General features: G+C 37.2%; 1 protein-coding gene across 1 annotated transcript in view; it reads right to left on the bottom strand.

The window, feature by feature from the left end:
* Positions 1–26,253, bottom strand: part of GABBR2 (gamma-aminobutyric acid type B receptor subunit 2) — a 476,938-nt gene that overhangs the window by 23,070 nt on the left and 427,615 nt on the right. Inside the window, exons 14-15 of the mRNA XM_051609256.1 lie at positions 15,460–15,570; positions 2,878–3,102 (exon numbers count right to left, since the gene is read on the bottom strand). Of these exons, the coding sequence (XP_051465216.1) occupies positions 2,878–3,102; positions 15,460–15,570 (336 nt within the window). The remainder of the gene's footprint in view (positions 1–2,877; positions 3,103–15,459; positions 15,571–26,253) is intronic.

Here is a 26,253-nt window from a genome sequence, read left to right as displayed (position 1 = left end):
GAAAATTATTATAGAAGTTTTGGCCCTTAAAAGATAATTGGATGTAGCAGTTAACTTTGAACAGGAAAAATATACATAATGTATATGTGAATTCTGCAGATCACTTCTACAAGGTATCCTTGAACCTGGATATCTATAATAGTTTTTGAAATGTTTGGACATTTTTTGATTGGATAACAAGAATGTCTACAGTTACTGTAAGTAGGATGCAGAACAATGTGTATCAACCTCCGTATTTGAGGATTTCTTTAAACTGAGAGAGTGATGAACATTTTTTCCCTGATCTATCTTACTCTGGGATTTTCTTAATGTTTTTCTGAGACACTTGGTGCTGAACAAGATGGCAGTGGATTAAGTGAACATTTAACTGGAGAAGTAGAGTAACTGCTGTGTTATAAGCAAATAAGATTAGTAGAGCTGACAAGAAGTAAGGCGAAAATGTCATGTTTCATTTCCTAGTTTGCCTACATCACTGAATACTTGTCTATTCAGATTCATAAAAAGTCTGTGGGACAAAACTGAATTCCTGCACTGTTGGCCCAGGAGACTGCTGAATATTAGTTAAAAGGAATGTGTTTTACTCTGAATAGCTGAGAAGCAGAAATACTCACCAGGCCCCAAACCATGTTACTGCTTGCTTCTGTTGGGCCACAGTTTAATAAATGAAAAAGTGCAATCTTGCAAGTCCTCACTATTGTCTCCTGTGCTTGATGACCACAGACATAGCACTTCACCAGCAATCTTCCTATGTTGCCAAAATTGTACTAATTGACTACCGAGATTGGGTGCCTGTGTTCCACTGACATCTTACCTACGAGTACCAACTGGGTGGTGTTGGATCTAATCTTTTGTGGGGTCCAGACAGGCTACTGTGAAACCTGTGCCGGAGACAGATGCAGGACAGAGCACTTGCCAGCTCTCCTGCTGGGACTCTGGCGCAGCACGGTGAGAAGACATGTAGGGCAAAATACATGAGTGCAAGAAGAACTCGCCAGCTGTGAAAGTGCTACCATGGGCACCGGAAGTGCTGCTTTCCAGCTTCTGCTTCAACCTCTTTTTTTTTTGTACCTTATCCAATGACCATTTTTAATGCAGAAGAGCTAAGTGGAAACCTGACAAGACATGGAATGAGATCAAGTACCTCACACCAGAAGGCTACAGCTCATGTTTGTATTTTGATAGAAAGAATTGAGAGGAAAAATGAGGGCAGGGTAAATGGGATTTAAAAAAATAGCAGATGAAGGGATTAAAAAAGGAAAAAAAAGTCATTTCAGAGCCTGTGGCAGCAAAAAAAGAGGGATAGGCAAAGTAGCATGAAAGCAAAGGGGCAGAAGAGCGTGCCGCAGCATTAATAATATTTTCTCTTTGAAGAGAGTTCTGACATTCTGTGGAGGTATTTTTGGCATCAGAGTTTTAATATGCATTTTCATACAGCTTACATGCTTACATCTTGCAGTATTTTGAAGTAGTCTCCATTGCTGTGTTTACAAAAGATTCCCTTAATTTAGAATGAAGTTGTGATTCCTCCCTAAGAACCAGAATAAAAATATGACCATGTATGTCTGTACAGCTTTTTAATATTTGAGAAGTGAATTGCAGAACTTGTAAAAACATCCTGTTTAGTCAGTCCTGAAGAATGAATTACTTTGATTTTTTTCAAATAAGTCAGCTTCTGTTGCTACTCTGTACCTCTAATTTCTTTCAGAGATAAATTTATTAGCTTGTTCCTTTTACACACATAGTTCTTGGTCCCCCTATTAGAAACATTACCAGGCATGCACTTAGCACCAGAACCTGTTCATTATAATTTGTTTCATACATTGATTGAACATGGACCAGTAAGGAGTCACAAACTTGTTATCAATACTCATTTAAAAAAATTAAAACAGGTTCTAGAGCTGAAAGGACCTGCATCTTAACTCTTGCCTTGTAAATGTTTCAGACATCCAACTGCATAAGCACCTGATTTGGGTGAAAAGACAGGTTTATGCAAGTCACTTAAAATTAATATGATTACACATTTTACTTCAAAATATCAAATACATTCTCCAAAACTTGAGGCTTTGCTAAAGACAGCTTACACAGAAACCATTTTCCCCTTCATTCAATACATCATTCTCATGTCTAAAGCTTAATTTTGCAAGTGAAACGACCAAGTTCCAGCCTTTTGTGAGTGCCTTCTCAGCTCTTCCAACAATGCATAAGGAACACATCTTCAGAGCCCAACAGGGCAAAAAGAAATGAAAGCATATGCCTCGAAGTCTGTGCCTCACTCCATTAATATACCCATTAATAAATAAAACTTCAGTGTACATTTGCAGTGCACATACAGTTTTCCTCTGAAGTACTGATAAGGCCTATGCTACCACCATACTTGAATACCTTAGAAGTTTCAACATAGCTGACCTTACAGTATGACAGTGAACTAAAAAGGTCTTATTGTTTTGTAAGTATAGAAGCAGAGATTCTTGCTTAGGGTACCTAAGAAACATGGCAGAGCAGACAACTGGGCCTGTCCCTCCTGAATCTCCATAAATCAACCTTTCCAAAAAGTTCCAAGAAGTTGGAAAAGGAGACTATTCCATTGAAATTACAGAAAATAATCTTTGTTGCCCCAGTCACAGATTCAGTAAAGATACAGGCATCAGAAATGCATGTATTCACATTCCAGTAGCTTTGCATATTCGACTTTCTCCAAAATCTCATCAAGCTTTGTTCTTTCTCTCAAGATCCAGAGCCAAGAAATTGTAGATAGGTTTGGTTTAGAATTCACACACATCCCCTGAACTTGAAAAGGCAATGAGCTTTTACATATTAAATCAAAATTATGAAACAGAAGGAAAAAAATCCAGACCCATGCAAAACAAATTCACTTACCTTAGGTACAAACACAAGGCAGAGAGTAATGGTGCTGCAGAATATTATGACTAAAGCAACAATGCAGAATTGCACATTGGGTTGGTCCCGAGTGAGGAAGGAAACAGCAGCACCAATAATGCACATTATCCCCACGTTGTATACACTCATTCCAATGTACTTGCTGTCATTCAAAGCAGGAATGCTGACATTTCGTGTCTCCCAGGCTAGGAAGCACCCGAATAACTAAATGGCAAAAGAAGGAAAAAAAGACGGTAATTAGAAGTTGAATTGGTTGACATCCAGAAAAACATTAATTTAAAAGTGTTATGTTTTCTAACTTGACAAATATGGGTAATATTACAATACACAGATATACACCTACCTTTTACCCAACATCTAATTACCTATGTGATTTGTTTTGCTCACTAGAACAGACTCCTGCTTTCACATGAAAAACATGAAACTTGGAATCAGTTGTGATGAGAATAAATTTATCTAAATGCTATACCTATTTTTATCTTATACTTTTAGTATTTTTAGAAGAGAGTCCTTCCTGTTTGTTTTCAAGGATTCCAATAAAGATATAATGTGCATTGTTCTTTTAGCTATTTTTAGCAGCTGTTCTCAATATACGCTTATCAATCTAGTAATTCATTCAATGATTATCACCTACATTAATAAACATCAGTACCAAGATATGTCCCATGGGAGACAAATATATAATGTAAAAAGTGTTGCCCCAGTTGTTCAGACTTTGATTATAATGTCTTTTATTATAGTGGGAGTTGGTAATGGCCTTTCAATTGCAGTTGCCTAATGATTTCTGGCATAAAACATTCTTGTGGCAATTTTTTGTTGGCTTTTTTCTTTGTTGTGTTTTTAAGTTTTAGCCCATTTGTTATTTGCAATATGCTTTTGCAATTCAGTAGGGGAAAGTCTTTAGTGTAAGGAAGCCATCTTCACCCCTTGAAATTTTGTTAGATTTTTCCTACAACATAGACTGCTGCAGATGATTATTTTCTTTCTCTTGTATTCCTTGGAGAAATTCTAGCAACACTGTAAAACCTTAAGTGAACTCAAGATATTGTAAATAGGTGATCCAGCCTACATTCTAGGCAAAGCCTGATGAGTGTATGGTGCCCTGGGAAGAATGGCGGACAGCAGATGGCACTGGAGATATGGAAAGGAGAGAGAGAAACCCTCACAAAGTTTCTTTCTAGCTTTTTCTGATCACATTGCAGAGACAGACGAGGAGAAATAAAAAGAGGTGCACTCCCATTGACCTTGGTACCCTTCCTCCCAGACCATCACATTTACCCACTGCCATGCCACAGAGAGAAAATCTTTTATACAACTGCACCCATGTGGTAACCCAGGAAGTTAGAGTTCTGTGATGATGCCACTTGGCATTTCAGTTGCCTAGGAAAAATTTACCTTCTGCATTTTTTCAGTGGGGAAAAAACATAACAAATTTCAAAGGCAAATCACTTGGAGCAGAGGAACACTGGTTGCCAGTCAAGCACAAGAGACTTGGGAACTGACAGATTTATATCTGCTGTACAAACTCAGTTTTGCACTTACGTGCTTTCAACTGTAGTAACAACTGGACATTAATAACTACAAATTTCCTTGATTATTTGCTTCATTTTTACCTCAACTAACAATGGCAACAAACCCAAGCATTTGTGAAGCAGCTGCTCTGCATTCCCACAGAAAGTAGCAGGATGCAGCCACCCACCTACTCACCCAGGCACTTCACACCAGTTGGCCCTTCCCAGCAGTAGCAGCAGTTGCTCTTGCAATCCTAAAGCAAGTCAGGGTTTAGGACAACTGTGTGTCACCAACTGTCTGCTGAAACCAATTCTCTGGCAGCCAGCTCACCTCCAAACTCTTCCACACTGCTGACTTTCCAGTGGGACAACTGTATGTGGATCAGCAGATACTGCTTGCTCAGTAGCATGAGCAGAAGCTTGGGGAGCAAGTAGCTCTGCTCACAACACTCTGATTTTTGCAAATAAACTTTGTATATATAAAGGAGTCACACAATTTTTAGCACCTGCTAGCTGATTAATCTCATGCCTTGATTGTGCTCAGCCATCAGAGGTGTGTGTCCACCTTGCTCTCCAATTGTTTTTGGTTATCTCACAATTAGATAAAGGCAACTCAATCAAACATGAGAAAGTAAAAAAATAACAATGAGATAAAGGTGGTGTTGGTCATCCCTCACTCTCCCCCACTTCTCCCAGTATGAACAGATTCCCTTCTAAAAGCATTATTCTGGGAATAGAGCCAACATACCTAAATGAGGCCAGCACTTATTGTAACTAATGGGCATGGACTTATAGTTGAGGCAGTTATAAAGAGATCTAAAATATCAATTATAATGGAAAAAGATCATTTAAACAGTGTTGCGGGGGTTACAGTTTGGCCCATTCTCATTTATAATTGAAAACAGCATGGAAAATGGTCGAGTATCTTCCAGTTGAAAGGAAGATACTATTTATAAGATAACTAAGAAAGGGAGAGGCTCTTGCAGCAAGTGGGTTTCCTCAGAATGATGCACTATACATTTGAGAGCATTGTTTTTAATTTTTATTGGCATTTCGGGGAAAAGAAAAAACTGCCTCAGGAAGAGAGCTGTTATTTTCTAAAAGACACAGCTCATCTTTGAGACTCAAACATGGATAAGAGCTTAGAGTTTTCTGCAGCCTGCTGCCAGGGCAGTTGTGATCACACAGCTGTGATGTGCTCCTTGTTTGCCTGTGACAGGCTCCTGCAGGGGTCCATGGGGTTGGTAAGGTTCCTCCTCTGAGACAGCACCTTTCTGAGGGAACATGACACTTTACTTCCTCTCCACCTGCCCTGCTTATTGTCCCCCTTTCTGAGGCTCAGTCAGTCTGTACAAATGAAAGATTTATGACTGCAAAAATACTGAAAAATCCCTAAAAATGACTTGATTGAGGAATGGGATGCAGCTGTTGTTAGTCTGGATTTCTGTGATTCCTTGACAAGTTTTAAATATGAAACTTATGAGGTCCAGTTAAAAACGCAGACTCTTAGTACCCCAGTTCAACTGCTCTTTACTCCTGGTACCTAAACTTAAAATATTAATCTTCCCTGGCTATGTAAATCATGCTACTCATTATGCTTGGGGGCATCTAAGTCTTGAGACTGCTGTGGAATTTAAGGACTATTTTCTATTTAAAGCTGCCTGCTGAGATTTGCCATGCAGCTGTCTCTCCTATTGCTCCTGGAGGGTCCAAGCTGGTAAATGCTTCTCAGAGTGTGTCTCTTGGCTTGGGCCCCACACAAAATAACAGCAGCAGCCATCTTCATTGAACACAATGGTGCTGGTGATGATCATTGCATAACTTCATGTTTGGACAACATGGCACAATTCCAAATTTTGCCTGAGACATGCTCCCTAGTCCTAGAATAGAGGCTGTCTTCAGAAGGAGCTCTTTCAGAGCTGTCAGATTTTCTGTAATGAGATACTGACTGTCTTAATTACTTGGGCACTTGTGTGGGATGTTAGTTCTGATCTCTGCTGAGAAATTTGATTAAGTGGTCTTTAGAGAAGGCGTGCATGAACACCCTGGGATGGAGTCAGGCAGCTTGTAGCAGTGCTGATGTGCTAGATTCAGAGAAGGGCAGGACACATTAATCCTTACTGTTTTATGCCAGCTCACTTAGGCAGCTCTTTGCTGGCAGTTACAATTCCCCTCCTTAGGCTCCCGATGGGTCCTGTGTATCAAAGAAGGAGTTTGAATAACTCAGGGCTATGCATTCTCCTATTGAAAGGAGGTATTTAAAAGTTCAGGGGCACAATAGTCTACCCTCAAGTCTAATGGTCTAATTTAAGTCTCTTTGGGGATCTCAGTTTGCAAATGCAACTGGAAAGGCTTCCTAGATCGTTTGTCATTAACTTAAAAGCCTTTTCCCATTTTTGTCTACTAAATACAGCTCTTGATGTAGAAAGTGTCATAAAATGTTGTTTTGGGTTTTCTCAGAAGTTATGAGCTGTCCAGGCAAGATTGGTTTGTTTCATCTTTTGTTTGAGCATAGGCAGCTTCCATTTGACATTACACTGATTTACAGTATTGCCTTTGTAGCAGCTCATATGGTGAATTTAGACTGTGCTGTCAGTGCAACTAAAAAGGCTGTGAGACAACCATTGTATAAATGAGGGGAAAACAGCATCTGAAGACAATGGGATTATACCACTGTGACTAAAGACAGAATTCTGGTCACTAAGTGAAATCTGTTTTAAAGTCTTAGAGGGAGAACCAGACTGTGGAGAATGCAGTATAAATATATATATTTGTGTTTACAGACTTTGAGAGGCAAACTTTAGTTTTTAAAAATCTTGCACTGACTACATTATGATACCTCATAATATAATAAAAGTGTTTTTAGCTGAAGTATTGGAAAATTGAAAAAATTCAAAACTCTACTAGCTAGTTAGTTTTAAATCTTGTTCACCAGAAGTACTGCTAAACACAATGATTGCTTACTGATCCACAACATATATTACTGCAATCAAGAGTCTAATTTGCTACTGGACTGCATAGACTGGAAGATGACAGATAGGAAATTGTTTATCCTCCTATATTCCCTCTTGCCCTGTACTGCTTTTAAACCATTTTGTCTATAAATTTAGTTTCAAGGTCATGTCTGCTTATTCTTTGAGCATGGGTTACATGCAATATTATTAAAAAAAAGATAAATAAAATTATACTGAGGATACTAGACAAAAGCAGAGAAATATTGGAGGAAAATACTCCAATTGTGTCAGAAGTCATGCTTGCTGATAGGTACAGGGTATGGTTTTGGAAAGACTATATATTGGTCCAGGCTGCAGCTTTGCAGCTAATTACTGTATTGTAGCAGCACTTACTGAACTCACTTGTGGATCACAGCCATGCTGTGATGCGTGTAAGAACAAAAGCAAGCCTTCACTTCAGAAATCTTACATCTGGTGACCCTTCTTGGTTTGTTTTTGGGTTGTTTGTTTTTGTTTCTGGTTTTGTTTTGGGTTTGTTTTCATTGTTTTGATTTGGGGTTTTTTATTTGTTTGTTTTGCTTTTGTTTTTGTTTGGTTTTGTTACCTTGTGGGACATTTCCCATCCTGCCTCCCCCTAAAAACAAAGGCAGTTCCAGACTTTGACCTGTAAAGATTGCTCAGTCTGAAGCAACTGAGAAGCTGGAGTTGTGGGTTTTCCTACTCATGTTCATTCATTACATCTAGATCATCACAGACTCAGGTTCATTTTTATGTCAGTGAAATGGCTGCAGAGTTTTTTCAATGAAAATTTTCAAAACAAAACTAACAAAAAAAAAGCATTTTGATTTTCAGGTTTTCATCAGAGAACCGAGCAGTAAAAAACACTCATAATCTCATATTTTTTCAGAAAGATGCACAGAAAAGTGTTTGTTGTTTTTTTTAACCAGCACATCAAGTAAGGTTAGTAAATGGAAAGACAAAGCGTACCCTTGTGGATCTCCTACTTTCACAGTCAGTACAACCAGATGTTAAATGATCGCTCACTTCCCTGATCAGTTCTGAGTCAGCTGTGTATTTAGTTCATTTTTAAAGAGTTGCTCTGGAAAGACACGCCTAAAGGGAAGCTTAGTATTTCTATTGAGTATTAGGATAATAGCCAGACATTTTTTAAATTGCAAGATATGATATTCAGCTATTCAGCAGGAGGACTTTCTTTGTAAAGGTCTTGGCAGAGTCCTTCATGCTGACGGGCACTTAGTATGATCCTGCCAAGGGCAACATGGAATTGCAGCTGCACAAAGATGTGGACACTAATGCACATCCAGATAAAATTTTCCACTTTATACTCCAGCCTCCCAAATCAACAGCTTAATAAATATCTTCTCCCTTTTTACTATTCAGACTGCATTTGAGTTTCCTCCATGTAACTTCTGCTTAGTCATGAAACACAGTATTGTAACAAAATTGAAACAAACACACCATTGGTTATTAGCAAATATCTATTTGGAATAGCTTTATATTGTCTCTGGCACAAAATTACCCTGTCAGTCACAACACTGTAAAACAATCAAATACCTCTGAGAAAAACAAGTGTGCTACAATTTGAATCTATTTCTTCTATATAAAAACTGATGCCAAAAGACATGTAAGGGAATACTACAATATCTGCAGTATGTCAAGAATATATTTGAAGTTTCCTTATGGTCAGAGTTGGGAAAAATGTATCCTCTAAAACCATATGGTAACTTATGTTTTGGATGCTAAAACGCTGTCAGTGTTTTATTAAAGATGTAACAAATATCTGGTACCACTGTAAACTACCCTCCCCCACCACAAAGCTAAACTGTCCTCCTAATGACTGTAAGATGGGACAGATGGGTTGGTGCTAAACCCAACATAAATATGAGTTGGAATAATGCAAATTAATTGAGAAGGCAGCAGCCCCTTCTTCTGAGTACTCTTTTTGATCAGGAAAGGAATTAGGAAAGAATGCAAGTTCATTTGTTAAAAATCAAAGGTATTTTCAGAAAATAATTAGGAATTTTAGCATTATCTGGTGAGTATTCAATTTTTCTACACATAGAATTTATTAATTTTATTAAAAGAATTATTATTAAGAATAGACTTTTTGTTGATATAATATCATAGGATCACTGGGAGAGACTTGAGGAAATCAACTAGTGCAGCCTTCTGCTCAAAAAGCAGGCTCAGATGTGAGGTCAGGCCAGGCCTCTCATAGCTTTATCCAGTCTGGTCTTGAAACCTGCCAAAGATGAAGGCTGATCAGTCTCCCTGGGCAACCTGCTCCACTGCTTCATTTTCCTCAGAGTGAAAAAAAAAATATTTAATATAAGTCTATCTTGAGTAAATATAATAAAATGGCAAAAATGAGGAGCACAGGTTACACACCACAGCTGTACTGTTCATAAGCATGGGCTAGATGTAGAGAGAGGCCTTAAACACCTGGAGTGGTTGAGAAGCTACATTCAGCATCCAGCAAGGGGGTCAAGTAGTCCCTCAGTATCATCTACTCCCAAGTGCTCAAAAACATAGGAAAAGCAATGTTTATACACTATCTATGAAAACAAAGGAAGAGCTTTGAGAAGGGGGCAGGGGAAGCAACAGGAATATTTACAAACAGCGACCAAAAGATGTTTGGGTATATGCTGTAAACTATCTGCCCTAATCTTCATAAACATAAAGAAATTTTCCCTACCTCAAAAATTGGTTTGCTGGCTGTGGAATTTAAATCAAACATGCAATGAAATGGGCTGATGGCTAGACAGAACATAACAAAGATTAAAAAGAGGAAATTTGTAATAATGATTATGAGTTGAAGTTGTAAGACACAGTGGAAAAAGAAGTTAAATATACAGTAAAAAATTAATAGCTAGCAGCACTAACAAAGTTCATAAGGATTTCAAAAAATTCATATGGAGAAAAAGGAATCCTAATAAAGATTTATTTTTGGAAGATGACAAATTCAATAGTAATGATTCACAGTAAGATATGTTTAATGAATATTTTTGTCCTATATTTATATAGAGGTGGAACAATGCATTCACATCTTGCCAGAACAGCGAAAGGCAGCTGATCCCAGTGTAAGAGAGCTCTTGAAAATTCTGTCAAGGCAAGCTGTTGTAATCAGAAGAATCCAGTAGCTTGTGCGCAGAAGTTTTTGGAATTGATTTAGAAGTTGTCTGGACTGCTGGACTTAATTGTTGATATTTATCGGAATTCTGGCAAAGCTCCACTTAAGATGTAAAGAGGCCATATGGGAAAAGACAATCACATCTTCAGTGATTATAGAGCTATTACGGTAATTTCTAACCCAAGCAAATTAATGAAATGGCTGAAACAAAACTCATGCAATAAACGACACAAAAAAAAAAAAAAAAAAAAAAAAAAAAAGAAGAAGATAGATGTGATTCAACATACTAGTATTTTTTTAAATGACATTGTGAGACTAAATAAAGACAATCACATTTATGGAGCTTACTTGGATTTCTCAGCAGCATTTGTCTTATTACTGCACAGTATTGTAGTTTAAAAATAGAATGCTACCAAATCAATACAACAAATTCAAACTGATTGAAATCTCAGTGGTAGATCTCAATATATAATTATTAATGAGAAGCTACTCAAAAAAGAGACAGGTTTCAAAAAAATTCTAAAGCAACAGTGGCTCATATTTGTAACATTAACTTGAAGAAGCCTACAACATTGTGGCTGAAAATGATGCAGAGGAAGAAAAGGTGAACACTTAATACATGTAACTTTCTTTAAGCAGTAAGATTCTTAGAAAGGTCACAGACATTTGACCTAAGTCAAGGTAGCTTGCCTAGGAATAAAGGTGTTAGGTACTTTTAGAGACAGGGTTAACATACATGAAAGATGCACCAAGGTTTGAAAGTCAAATTCAACCTAGTGACTAGAGACCCTCAGGAAGAAGTGGGATTCTTTCAGACTTGAAATTAAGATTGAACATTACCGCAAATATATATTTTACTTGAATTAATATTTTATTTGGCTTCATATATTGAACACAGATTGTGTTGTGCAGTATGTCAACTATAGTGACCAAACCAGAACACTGAAATACAAATTATCAGAAGGAAATAAATTTCTTATTCTTAGTGACCTTTATCAAGCTCAATGATGTATATCCACAATTTGTCCTACCTCCACTATGAAATACTGATGTTTTCATCCATAGCAAGGTTAGCCAAGGACCATACATTAAAAAATATGTATCAGAAGTGATCAGTAGTATTAGTTATTGCTTAAAAACTGCTCAGTTAACATGGTAAAAATAGGATTTGATACACAGAGCAAAAGTCAAACTGAAATACACCTTGGTGTTGAAACCTGTTACTCAGTGGCTGAATAATATGTACCTGTAATAACACATAAGCAACACAATGAAACTTCCAACATATATGCACCATCAGTCTAATGTTAACCAAACGCATTATCAGGAACAGAGGAATCAAAATGTAGCCAAGTTTAGCGTGTGTGTGTGGCTAATAATGAAAGCACCCTAGAGGAGTCTAATTCATCCTTCATCTGGTATTGTTCTGAGATTAGAAAAATAATTCAGAGGTCAGAAATATGTTAGTGCTCAGTAATAGTCACAACTGGCAAGTTTTGGAATACCTGAAGTAAAGGTACTTTTCAACCGTGTCTACCTTTATAATCAGAAAGTAAAAGCTAGACATCCTGCAGCTGATGGTCGCCATGAATACATACACAGACCTTGAACTGTATCGTATGCAGCCTTTCAAGAGCTGAACCTGAGATGGAAAAACAACCCCTTATGTCCCATACGTATAGTGGGACTTGATTAGGGTCATTAAGACTAATACAATAACAAAGGAAAAATTTAGGATGGTTGTCTTCTTAGTCTCTGGTTACCAGTCCTGAGGAGTTTGAATACAATAACTGAGAAGCCTTCATTCAGTTAGTAAGCATTTCCTCACATCTCTTCAAAGGCAATCAAAGAATCTTGAATCTGACTTTTAATGTTTGCTTCCCTTTTTTTGCCTTGTCTTGCCTTATCTTCCCTGCCTTTCTGTTCTCTGCTCTACCTTGAATGATTTATTCATTTTATCAGTGCATTTAAGCCATCAGAATGGACAGTGTTGGTTTATATCTTGAAGCCAAAAAAGAAAAATATGTTTTTAGATTAACCTCATTTTTTTGTATTCTCAATTTGACATAACAAGAATTCACTGAAAATAATTTTAGCCTGAGTAAACTATGAAGCATTTTGCCTGAAATTTTGCCTTGTACTGTAATTAGCAATACTAGCTCTCTAGTATAAAGTAGGTAAGAGGTAAGTGTTTTATTATTTCAAACTGCAGAATTTCATATTAGTTAAACCTTTATAAAATGCTACAGTAACATGAGCAGCTCTAGTTTTTGTTCTGAAGGCAAAGCATGTGGAGCACACAGAAATATCATTGGTGATGAGATAAAACACATCAATCCTGTTGTCCTCATATAGCTCTCCACAGCAATTATTTAAGTGATTCAGAAGAGTATCTATCTTCCTTTTTCATATACAGAGATTCGTGTGATAAAAGGGCACTGGAGTAATAAAAAGTGGATATTTCACTGGGGGTTATGAAAACACTCTGTGCCTGAAATAAGTATGGTGAGTAATGCCAAATGGCATTTGCAAACTTTGAAACAAACTGAGTCACACATCTTACAGAAAACAGCCCAACATACATGCCAACAAACCAATCCAGGGCAAAGGACTAGTGAGAACCAACATAGTTTGATCACTGTCCAGCACAACTCAAACCTGAAAGAAACTTTCAAAAAAAAATGACCCAAGAATTTATTTTTATAATGTTTAAAGTTATTTTCCCTCTTTAATAATAAATTATAGATTTTTAATTAAAACATTATTGAAATGATTCTTTGCCCCCCTAAAAATACCATTGTTTGAGTCCCTCAGTAGTTTTAAGGGAATTTTAATTTGATTTACTCATTTACACTGCTCTAAGGGAACTAAAAGCATTTACTTGCCTACTTTTCAAACAGAGAAAAATATCTTAAGCACTTGCATAAGGAACACTGGCAAATTCTATCTGGGGAAACAGTAAGTGAACTGTTCAAAATTTCTACACAAGTGGACTGAAAAGTATGGAAGTGTATGGAAAACATTGTTTCTTTTAACAAATTATCTAAGAAAAATCTTGTAAAATTAAATATGTAAAGTAAAAAATACCCTCCTAAATGAGGAGAAGGAATTTACTGACAGATAAGTCAAACCAGCAATAAATTAATTTACTAGAAGAGGGACAAAAGTTAAGAACTTCATCCCAGAAGATAAATAAATGACCTAACAGGTACAAGCCATCACCATATAGAAAGTAAGAACTGCAATAAAGTTAAATACCTTGATAGCAACTGGGTACTAAACCTATGCTTTCCAGTTTAGCTGTGTCTCTTTGGAAGATCTGGCTTAAAAAAGAGACAAAATCAGAAATTGGCACTATGCAGATTAGGAAGATTCAAACACAGAAATATAAGTAGGAATTGCAGAAGCTCCCAGCTCCACCCAAGGACTTACAGACAAGCCCTGCTACAGTGCAGGGGCTGTGAAAGCCTGAAGGAGTCCTTACTCCCTTTCATTTGCAACAATCTACTTTGAGCTGGACTAGTTAATTGGAGTGCAAAGAAGCTCCATATACAATGAATGGGTACAATCTGGAGTGGTGTGCTGTGTTTTTTCATAAAGCATGATATTTTATGCCAATGGACAATTCTATCTTACTGTGGTCTGTGGTCCCAGTGTTGGTCTGTGTCATGACTCCTAACTTTTCTGGTGGCCTTGCCTTCAAAACAAAAATCCCTCAATGCTGAAGCATGTCCCAGCTCTTAGTTTCACAGCCTCTTTAGACATACTCCTAAAAATATGCATCCTACACCTCAAGTTGCCTTTTTATTTTCTCTCTGATTTTCTTTTTCTTTTTATTTCTTTTTTTTTTTTTTCTGTTTTAAATGGGAAGGTGGGAAGGCCTCCTTTTGGTCAGTAGCTCTCACCTGCAAACTAGAGAAACCTGGTACTGCCTTCTCTACCTGAAGGCTTTCCCCAGCAGACGAGTCTGACCACAAAGCTCCTGTCTCTAGAATTAGGAAAAAAAAAAAAAGCTCTCATCTTCCTATTGAGCTTCATATTGCTTATTTAAAGATCTTTTAGCCTGAAAAAAACAGCATGAAAAGAAGCAGGACTCTGCAGCCCAGCCCAGTCATTTACTGTGGAAAGACAAGTGCTCCAAGCAGTAGCACCAGTCCCACCAAGTGGAAGCAGCTGACCCAGTCCTAGTGTCCTAACAAACAGGCTTGCTACAAGCACACAGAACAGATTGAACCCTTTAGGCACTGTACTCTGCTGTTTATCCAGGTTTAGGATCCAGATGGGGGTCAGCTCAAGGTAGGCATTCAGCTGGTCAGTGCTGTCAAAATAAGATGTTTTTAAAACTTTCACATTTATGTGCTTTTAGTCACTAATAGTCAACTAATTGTTGGGTTTGATTTTTGGTTTTGGTTTGTCTGTTTTTTTTAAACTATCAAGGTTCAGGATTCCTGGTTCCTGAGGTCCATTTTAGTAACTAAATCTTTTTGTGGAGGTGGGACTCAGTGACAAAGGATTGTTTTGATTCAGGCTCCAAATTAATCTTGAATCTCCTGTAATTGTTTCTGAAGGACATTTGCAACTCAGAGGCAAACACCTAGAATAACATAGTCCCACCTTTTTGGAGAATCTAAAGGAATTCAGATGATTGAACTTCCTTATTTACAGAGTTGTCTCATCCATGGCCCCATCTTTTCACTACTGAATTTTTTGGGTTTCAGTATATCTATATTATTCAGTTTAAGTGCTATAATGTCTTATTTATTTTACGTATGTCTCTATCCACATATTACCACCTAATGAACTTTAGAACAGGTCCAATTATAAAAGATGCATTCAAGGAAGTATCAACTCACTCCCAGCCATCAGGAAAGCAAATACAATCCAGCTCAGCCTGTGAGTAAACAGCAGCTTGAAGTCAACGTTGTGCAGAACAAGCTATGCTTACCATCAGCAGCCCTTTGTAAGCGTAGACAATCCCAAGCCAAATTGTCATGTGAGTGTTTTCGCAGTGCTCCAAGATTGGTCGGATGGAGATATCTCTGCCTGCAGGGTCTGGCTGCAAAAATAAAATGTGAAATATTTGGATTCAGATTTCATTTGTATTCACACCTCAGAGGTACTTGAACCTGTTCTCAGTAGATTGAGGATGTGTAAAATACAGTACAGAATGAAAAACTTACAAGTTACTTCTGACTACTACAGAGCCATGAACCTGCAAAGGAATACAGCAAAAAACACACAACTGCCTGATAGCAACCACTGGGTGAGGTCACCTCTACTGCAAAACAGAGAGAAAATCTCTGAAGTCACTCTTTAAGGTGTCAGTCTGACTGACTGAAGTCAGTCTTCAAGAGTGTTGGTCACATTTATCAGCTTTAGGACATTTAATTTTTCTACAAGGCAAACAGCTTGAATGCACAGGCATGGAAATAAATGTGCTTGAAGTCATCCTTCCTTTCACCTGCCGCTCTTGTGTCACTGGCAAATAGCTGATAAACAATGTATGAAACATTGCTGTGTTTCAGGTGTTTTTTCATTGATAGCCATGAGCTAAAATCAAAGACCATTTACTATGGAAATTACAGCAGTAGCTTAGAAGGGAGCATAAATCATAAAAAAATCTGGAAAAAAATGTCCTTTAGAGCAAGTGAATATCTATGCAAAATTTAATACGGTTGGAAGCTCTGTAGCTTTCCATTTATTTTGAAAAGGAGACTGTATAAAAGTGCAGCATCAAGAGGAGATGCAGACAATCAGGAATTTTTGTATGAGGGAGAAGTTAACATTGAGATTTAGACAAACCTGCAAGAACCATCCCTCACACTCCTCACCTTTTAAAAAAAACAACAACCAACCAAACAAAACCCAAAACCCAGGAGAAAAAACAGTTGAAACAAAGACCAAATGGGTTATAGCTACTATACTGTCTATACTTAGAATATATATTAGGGCCTGGTAAAATGCTTTTTAACGGTGTATATTATATAAGAATACCAGATTCTTCTTGTATGTGCTTCTATGAGATCCTGTTTTAGTTAGATACCACAGAATTCTCCTGTTGGGTATTCAGAGCTGTGTGTGCCTACATTCTGTATTGCTTTACAGAAAACTGAAAAACTGAAAGCTATTTCGCCTTTCTAATTTGAAGCACTGGATTGGAACTTCAGCTACACTAAGATCAATCCAGACATAACTTTGCAATTTCCCTTTTTGATTAATACTGTGCATAAATTGTCTTATGCAAAAGTATAATGATTATTACATGAGACAAGAAAAAAATCACAGTTTCACCAACTGACAAATAGGATTTTAGAGAGATCTGAATAATTTCCTAAAGCTTATTCTTGCTGCTCCTGATGCTGGTATGAATTTTTCTATGGATTTCAGTGATCACAGCATTAATGTGCAGCTCAATCTCTTCCATCAATCTCTTTGTACGGAAGGTATTGTCCCTGATCTCACATGCTGTGAAAAAAATTATCACTTAACAGGTGGACATGGGGCTGGGGGGCGGGCGGAAACCCAAACAACCGTGTGCTATGGACTGCGGAGTCAAAAGATTCTTTGCAAATCCTATAGTAGGCAAGACACTAACATTTAAAACTTTTCTAGTCCTGGACTTCTGTTGAAACCCTGAACAGGAGAATAAAGATCCTTGAAAAAAGGTGTCCTGATATAAAATATGATAAAAACACAAGAAGACAATATTAACACTCCCAGAGACCTTAAGACTCTGCCTCAGCAATTGCTGATGGCAAGTCAACAACCATTAGCTGAAGAACTGAAATGACTGCAAACATTAAGTGGCATCACAACATTTAAGATTATACAGATGTTTGTCTAGGCATCAGTTAAACTACCTCATTCTCCTTCATCAGTGTCAAAAGCCAAATCCTAAAATTTAGGTGCACTGAAGGAAAGCAGTCTTTCATGTCAAAGCTAAAACCTGCCACGTTCAACATAATTTTTGACCACTATGAAGTACAGTTCACAACATGACAAATGATTCAAGTACAGCTCTGGATGTGTAACTGATGTGTGAACTACACCTGAGCCTGCTAGAAAGATACTTTTTTTTCCATCTTTGAGTTTTAATATGCCAACAGCTGCATTCCTCATGATCTGGAATTATGGAAATTACATAAAATTTAAGTCTGTGGTCATCAGAAGGTATTTTCTATTTATTTTTTTATTATTATTTTTGTTTTCCCCTTTCACACTGGGGAGTCAGCACAGGACTGTCTCTTCATTTGCCCAGCCCTTTGTTCATTCTGCCATTTATTCCCTAATGGAAAACGTAATTTGTTTTCAAATACTATGACAGAGAAAGAACTCACATAATTTCTTAGTAGGAAGACTGCTAGATATTACAAGGCAATGATATTAAAAAAAAAAAAAAATCTTAATTAAATAAAACAGTGTATTCAGATTTCTTATGTGAGATAAGAAATCCCTGTGATGTGCTCTAGGGGGAGCAGGAAAAGAGAGAATAATGATTGCAGCATCAGCAAAAACGTACACGGGGCAGCACTTCTTTCAAAGCACTTTCCAAATCTGCAAGATGGTAGTATTTTCAAGAAAATTTTGCTAAAGTCTTGTGCATGTGGAATTCAGCATTGGCAGGTAGCAATAATTTTAGTGAACTGATTTTTGCTGATTACTTTTCGCTGCGGCAAAATGGCATCCTTGTTTTACTGTTTTTAATTTGCCATTCTGTTTCTTCGCTGATTTTGCATGAATTAACTAATCATGGCAAAAAGCTGGATTAAAAAAACATATGATATTTTCTGGTGTCAAAAGAATTTTTAAAAACTCTACAATTACAGCTGAATGGAGCACTTTACTGACCTCTCCAATCATGCACCATTTGTGCACTTTGTTACTGCTTTAGAAAGGATGACAACATAAATGCTACCAGTGATTATAAATGTACTGGAAATTTGCCCTTTCCTTTTATAGAAAATAATCTAAATGCCCTTCAGATGTTGTTCTCAAAAGCCTGAAGACCTCATATCTTGTGATTAGGCTGAAGCTTTCCTACCTCTTCTGAAACCTAATAAGGTTTCCAAGATTGACATCAATTTCTGGAGTGTTTTCAGCAGTTGAACACAAACAGTTTAATCTGTTCACTTCATACAAGAGTTGTGTATCTTCTCCAGTAAAACATTTGTTTTACATTAGATCTGCTAGGTCGGGAAAGCAACCAAACCAATAAACAGATTACCTACAAAATATTTATATCCCCTTTCTCTGCACATTCATATTATTATTAGTCACTTTTGTAGTGTTGTTGCCTTTTAATTTTATTTGTTCTTCAGCCTGCTGGTGGGCTGGCAGGCCCTAGACAAAATAGGTGAAAAATATCTTTGGTGGGTACTGCCAGAGGGAAGAGTGAAGCTTAAAACCACCCGGAACCAGCAGGGAAATATGTAGGGGCAATGACAGAGACTGATGAGTGCCTCCTGCCTTCCTACACCTCCTTGAAACAACCAAGCAGCGATGAGACTCGTTTCCTTCACATATCTATGGATTGTGTTAAAAAACTACAGGCTTTATCTGTGCATGCTTTCCAGAGTGACCTGTGCTAGGGAAGCAAAAGGGCAGTGCTACAAATGCAACTGCAGTTTTTCTGGAACAATTTTCTCAGTTCCTTTAAGATCTGGCTCTACTCGAGTAAACAATGTCTGCAGTGTAATGGAGAGCTTTCCAGCTTTCTTTATCTCAGGCTAAGGTGTGGGAAGAGAGGGCAAATCACTCTGAGGCACATCTGCCTTCCAGGCATGGTATTATTTGATTCATATAAAGACAGTCTATGTCTCCTTTTCTTAATCTATAACTATTAATTCTTAGTGGCTATTACACTAGTCAAAGATCCCTTTGGAGAACACCTTGAACTGTGGGGAAATATTTGTAGGACAATTAATGCATCATTGACTTATTTTGTGTCTTTATTGTCACTCCTTCTCTATAGCTCCACATAGGACCTAAAAGGAGGAAGGGTCTATATTGAGGTTTGGACTAGGTGGCTTTTTAAGGCCCCTTCCAACCCAAACCATTCTATGAGTCCATGTTCCACAAGGTATTTCATTCAGCAAATGTCTGTGAAAAACAGGTTGGGTCACCCCACAGTATCCAAAAGTCCTTCACTTTCCTAGAGTATTTCTTCTAGTGGTCACCTCATCAGGTCCTTTTGCCAGTACACCAGATGATCCTTATTTACAGATCTGGTGCTGGTGTGTAATGCAGCTCAGGAGGGGACAATCTCAGCAAGCTTGCTAAGAAACTTCGCATCAGATTTCCAGTGTGACATTGTGCTCCTTCTGCAGCTGCACTTTCAGCAGTGACAAAATTCAAGCATCAGGCCTGCCTCAGTCTTTTCAAAGATAGATATGAAACACAGGGTAAATAGTTGCAGCTTCTGTTTACTGGGTTTAAAATAAATTGTGCAGTTCCCATAGTATAGTAAAATACAGGAGCATACTCTTCTGTCACACTGTTAAAATGGTCCTCATATCCCATCCTACTCTGTTTTATCTTCCCTTTAAATGGCTTCCATCTAACTGGCATAATGTCTGTATATTATCACTAATCTGCAGCATGAATTAGATGTCTCTGGCATTTTTAATTTGGCACATTAGACAGTCATATGGAGACCAAATGTGATTCCTTGTCTGAAAATCCAGACTTTGCTAAATTAGATCATACTTACTTCTTTTTAAATTAACTTCTTACTCCCCCTCCCCTACCCCACCCACTCAAGGATAATTATAGTTGACTTATACTGTAAATTCTATAACAAATTAAATTTACATGCATGTTGTAACAGACCCTCCTCGGTGCTAGACTGCATATCCATATGGAAAGGTGTTCCACAAAAGGATTTATACAGGTTTTGCAAGCAGTGTATTGCAGCCAGGCTCTCAATTACTGATGAAAAGAGAAAAAGAAGGATCACAGGCCATCTACTTTTCAATTACTTAATAAATTGAGGGTATTTTTAGAGAAAAACAGCTGTGATATGAAAAAGAGATTTGCCAGGAAACAGATCACTTTTGTTTAATATGTTTTTGACCTTGTGTCGTTATGCCTTCCATGAATGCAAAATAGCAAATGCAATGCAAAGCTGGGGTAGCTCACTTGGAATGTCTTCCAATTAAAAATTTGATAGGCAAACTAGAATAAAAGCTTGTTCGTCTTTGCTCATATCTGAGTTTGGGTTCAGATACATTATGATTCACATTGTGCTGTATAGTAGCTTAGCCAACTACAAAACTGTTACTGTATTTTTATAGTCCAGTCCATTTAATTTCTCTTCAAGATTAATTAAGAAATTTGGGCATTTCTGTAATAGTCTAATGATCCATGACAGTGAGCAATCTAAAGACTTTTTCTTCAAGTATTTTCCTTTGATTCAGAGTCATGTGACAATCTGATAATGGAACAGAAAACCAGCTTTTAATAGGTGACTGCAGTACTGTTTCATATAGTAAGAGATGTTTTCCAGTATTAGAATACAGGAGTCTGTTAATAAAAGGAGGATTTCAACTAAATAACTATCCTTATGCCTGGCAGCTCCATGAATCCTGTGAGAGAAATGAGAAGCATAAGTCCTCTGAACTCAGGAGAAGGTAAGGATGAGAGGTTCTGAGCAACCCCAACACCCACTGCATGCAGTGCTCATAGCTGATGATCTCTCATGTAGGTCCCAAGGAGAAAATTATTTTAGACTTGAATTTAGATTCTTCTTTTTTTCCCAAGTAATTTAAACAATGTTATTTATATTTGAAAAACATTTACAGTTGATGACTCTGAATGCACAACTGCAGCAAGATAGCATGCTGTATCAGTTCCCATATGAATAGAAAAACTAGCCATAAGAATAAAAATTTTAGGAATGTTACTTTTTTCAATGCATTTTTCCATAATCCAAGGTGGAAGACAAAGTTTTGTTTCATGAAATAGTTACAACTGCTTCAGCCCCTAATCTGTGGTTTTATGTGCTTTGTACTGGAACAATGGATTCATGCTTATGGCACTATTGGAAAGGGAGCTGTAACTTCATTTCTGTAGGTGATGATGGAGGCATATGAAGTTAAGCAAATTGCCTCGGAAGTCTGAGAGGAACTCAGTCTATTGTGCTTTACTTCTTTGAGCTAGAGAAGGCCATCTTTCTTCCTGATAACTATGATCAATAAAAAAAAATTCTCACTCCAGCTTTTATTGCTCCAGAGATAGAAGCAGTTTTCCACCATAAACTTCTAATTAGGAATTGGAATTAAGAATGTCTAAGATTCTAAGTCTAATGTCAATTTTTAATTAGAAATTTACTGGAAAAATGGTGAAGAAAACTTTCTCTATTGAAATATTTTTCTGTTTGGAAAAGGATAAATTTAAATAAATTTAGTTACTTGAAATTACATTTAAAATCAGTTTTGCAATACTGAAAGATGTTCTCCAGCAAAGTTATTTAAAATGAAAACATTTGCTTTATAGATTGTGACTAACATTTAAAACAGCATTTATTTATACTAAATATACAGGTTAAAAAAAAATTACTGGCATTTCAAATTGATGCAAAACAAAACAAGCAGATGCTTTGATCTGTTGAAGTTTTAGAAACATTGTTTGTCTTAGAGACAGAGAAGATTCCAACCACTTCAAAGATGGTAATGAATGAGGCTAAAGATTGCTCTTGAAGTTTCCAAAGGTTCCATAGTAGTGATGACAACTCCAGCAGTGCATCATAGAAGTATTACTTTAAACTATAACCTCATTGCTTAGGCTCAGGAGGGAACTCTGTGGGACAGAAGTCAGTGCTGGGCACAGCATGCCCCTTCTTCCTAAACCCACAACAGGAGTGGCTCTGAGGGGTCCTCCAGAGGAAGGCTTGCACAGACCTCTGGTATGAAGTGCTTCAGGATGCAAGGTTTCTCACATAGACCTGAATATACACCCCTGACCCCTGTGGCATGGAGGATATTTTCAGGTTATTCAGGGTGATTTACAGGGTATTTTCTGCTTCATTTTCTTGTTATACTGAAGTTCAGCTCCCCACACCACCTCAGTCAATGGACTGGACTTAGGCATCATCTGGCTCTGCAAAGACTTAAAGAATCAAACTCTTCCAACAGTTCAGGAGAAATCGTGTTTATATGTAACTCCTAAATCTTTCTTTCAATCTAAATATAATGAAATACTTCTTTATTCTGAGGATAACAGAGCACTGGAACAAGCTGCACAGGGAGGTCGTGAAGACTCTGTCCCTGGAGACATTCAAAACTCCCTTGGACGTGTTCCTGTGTGATCTGCTCTAGGGGGATCCTGCACTAGCAGTGGGGCTTGACTAGATGATCTCCAGAGGTCCCTCCCAACCCCTGCCATTCTGTGCTTCTGTGATTCTGTATTTTTGCGTACTAGAAATCCTCACACAATGAAATGGCATTTGCTGGAATATCAACATGTACATGACTATTTTTGATCTGTCCACTTTTTTTTTTTTCTTTTTTTTCCCCAATTTGTTTTTCTAAAACTTAAAAAAGATGTACCATATAACCCAAGGAAAAAAGTACTAACACATTTTGGGGCTTTAAGGATATTAATGTAGTTATTGTACACCACTTAAATTGCTACAAATATAGAATACAGGTCTAACTTTACAAGTGGATGAGAGCAAAGAAACAAAGATAGAAAAATAGGAAAACATTTTAGAGCCAACCACTGTAATTTCTACTACCCCGAAAAAATAAGGTCTGGCAGTGCAGTCACAGGGATATCCACACTTTATTACATTTAAAACAAACCTGCTTGGTAGCTCCCCATCTGTCTTTTACTAATAATTCCACAAAGCAGTAAGAAAACATACAGTAAGCAAGTGTGATTGAAAGAGGATAAAATGCTGAAAGAGCTATATATAAACTCCTGTATTGTGAATGAGTCCATGCATTTACTTGTAAAGAAAATCCTTCAGCAGACTTATTTATAATATCACTTTGCCAGATGATTTTTATTTTCCTGTTGTGGTGTTTCATTTTTATTTAAATTAAACTCAGTTTTGAGAGCCAAAACGTTCCCAGAGATTTATTGGTATTTTTATTAATATCATCCTCCAATCTAAGCAATTTCATTTATTTGCATTAAAATAAAATATAATAGATTAGATTGAGTAAAGAAAGCCCTGTGATCTCTGCAACAAATGCAGACTAGCAATGACAGGGAAAAAGCAAAATTCTCTTGTATCATGGAGTGTTTCAAACAACTGTGACTAAATCTTCCCTGCACTCAGTGATCTCTTCAGTAGAAATTTTACATCATATTATTTCTTCAGAGAATGTTGCCCCAATTACATATCTAAGGACTGGATAATGAAATATTTCTGCATACGTGCATGGAGGCAGAGGGACAAGTGTTACAAATAACAAAGCATTTGCAGCAGTAGGACGTGTGTTTTTCTTTGAAGGGAGAACAAAAGGCCAAGATACGTAGGAAAAGCAGGTTAGAAGAATGAAGGCCTTTGTTACTACCCAGACCCTCCTGTGGTGCACAAATTCTTCCAGAAATGTGCGCTTCTTGCACTCCTTGGTATCAGCTCCTCAAACTGAGGAAGAATATTTCTCCTTCCATACCTGTGAAGCTGCCCTGAATCGTGGGTGACAAGCTGGACTTGCAGTTTGTTCTAGGTTTGGGGTTTTTTTTCCCCTAGCTAGATTTCCTGCTATGATGGAGGCCACAGCAGCCACTCTTCTTGGTGGCTGGGCCAATTCAATATGTCCTTGCTTATGCTAATGGAAACAGCGTTCATGTGGAAGCACAGCAAATGCATGAAGGAAAACTGTGGAGCACAAATGCAGAGGTCAAACACAGGCAAACTGTTTGGGTGGCCTTGAAAGGAATCAAGGTAGAGCCTCTTTTTGCAGATAATTTGGTGGAGGGTAAGCTTTGACTTGTAAGCAAGGCAATGACTTATCCTTTCTGCGACAAGATTTAACACTTTTCCAGCCAATAAACCAGATTTGCACAGAACAGCTAACAGAATCTACCAGAGGTTGCTCCTCCCAACAAGAAAAACTTAGATCCTCAAATGTGCCCAGCTATTTGGGCTGAGGCAACAATCTCATCTCTAAAATCATCTTATATTTTCTGTTTAGTCCTATAATTCCTTTGATTTATGGATTCTGACAGTATTTATTACTATTGCTATTTGCATTGCAGTGACAACAATAAATGAACACTATTTCATGCAAAAAGTGAAAAACCCATTCCCTACGACGATTTAAAAAGATACATATGTGGTGTGGGAGAAGAAAGAAGCAAAAAGGGTTGTATGACATTTTCAGAGGCAAATATCAGTGGAGATCACTGTCCCCTTGTGCAGGCACTGACAAATGAACAGTTTCTGGGCTGTGGCAAATAAAAAGGATTACTTCTCAACATGAAGGACATTTTCATCCCCTCAGTTATTCTTTTATACCCTCAAAAATGGTTAGATGATGGTCCATCAATCCACTACTGGAGGAGTAGAGTACTCTGCTGCTATTATTATGACTGCACTAAGACACAATTCAGAAACTGTTGTATTAAGTGCAGGTTTCTCCTTCGTTTTCAAAAATTCTGAGCAAATCTTTAATTCATAAATGCTAAGACAAGCTTAATAAGTATATTCTCATCATTACATCACAATAGTTGTAGCAGAAGCATCTACATCTCCTCCAAAGTCTTTCTAGAGTTAGGGGATTCAGTTTCTCCATCGCAAAATTTGCTCTGTCTAAAATCAACTCTTAATTTCTTGTTGACAGCCAAATGTAAGGTAATTCTTAATATAAGGAAGTACATGACAACATTGACTCTCACATGAATTTTAAAGGTTTCAATTTTTTCCCGCCTTGCAACACTAGTAATGTCTCACATATAAACATTTTTACATATCACCATGTAAAAACTGAAGGGATGGATAAATAAATATAGGTCAGGTCAACAGAAATACTTGGAAAACTTAAAAATATTTAATTTGGTTTTGACCTTTTAAAACTGTTAACCTTATTTGATATAACCTAACTTCATTCTGAAAAGAAAGGTCATTTTGAATTAAAAATACATTTTCTTTAGTTAACAAAGGTCAACAAGATCATTTAGCACTTTTCCACCAAAATAATTCTGCTTGGGGAACCTGAGACTGCCTTTTTCTTACAAGTATATAAATCTTATGACTATTCAATGTTTTATGCAAAAAAATACCTCAATACCTAAATTAAGAAATATCATAATCAAGAAGACTGTAAATCCATGGTCTTGACAGATTAGTTCTGAAGATTCACACACAACAGTGTAACTAAGCCTCTATTAAAAGCAGAGTGACATCAGTGAATGCACCAGACATCTTTACAACTTTTACTGGCATAATTATGCCAGCAAAGCCTGCAGACTGGAGGTGAGCACAGGTGCCCAAAGGTACACAAAGTATGCCTTCTTCTTCAGTAGAGTTCCACTTCAGCTGTGAAAGCTTCCCTTGGGAAACTAAAATTACTCTTGGAATCTTTTATCAACACTTTTTCTGCCTTAAAGAAATGAAGCTTAGGATTCCATAGTTATATTAGCATTACAGTTAAATGAGACTGTTTTGATAATTATTTCATCTTCAACAAAGCACAGGATGTAGACTTGCCTTTCATTAATTCATTTTGAAATAAATGTCTCTTTTAGGAAAAAAAATCAGTAACAATGAATCTACACCACTCTTGCTTAC

The sequence above is a fragment of the Apus apus genome, chromosome 2 (assembly GCF_020740795.1).
Source record: "Apus apus isolate bApuApu2 chromosome 2, bApuApu2.pri.cur, whole genome shotgun sequence".
NCBI classification, from domain to species: Eukaryota; Metazoa; Chordata; class Aves; order Apodiformes; family Apodidae; genus Apus; species Apus apus.
Note: the sequence above shows the minus strand (reverse complement) of the source record. Positions and strands in the feature narration are given on the sequence as shown.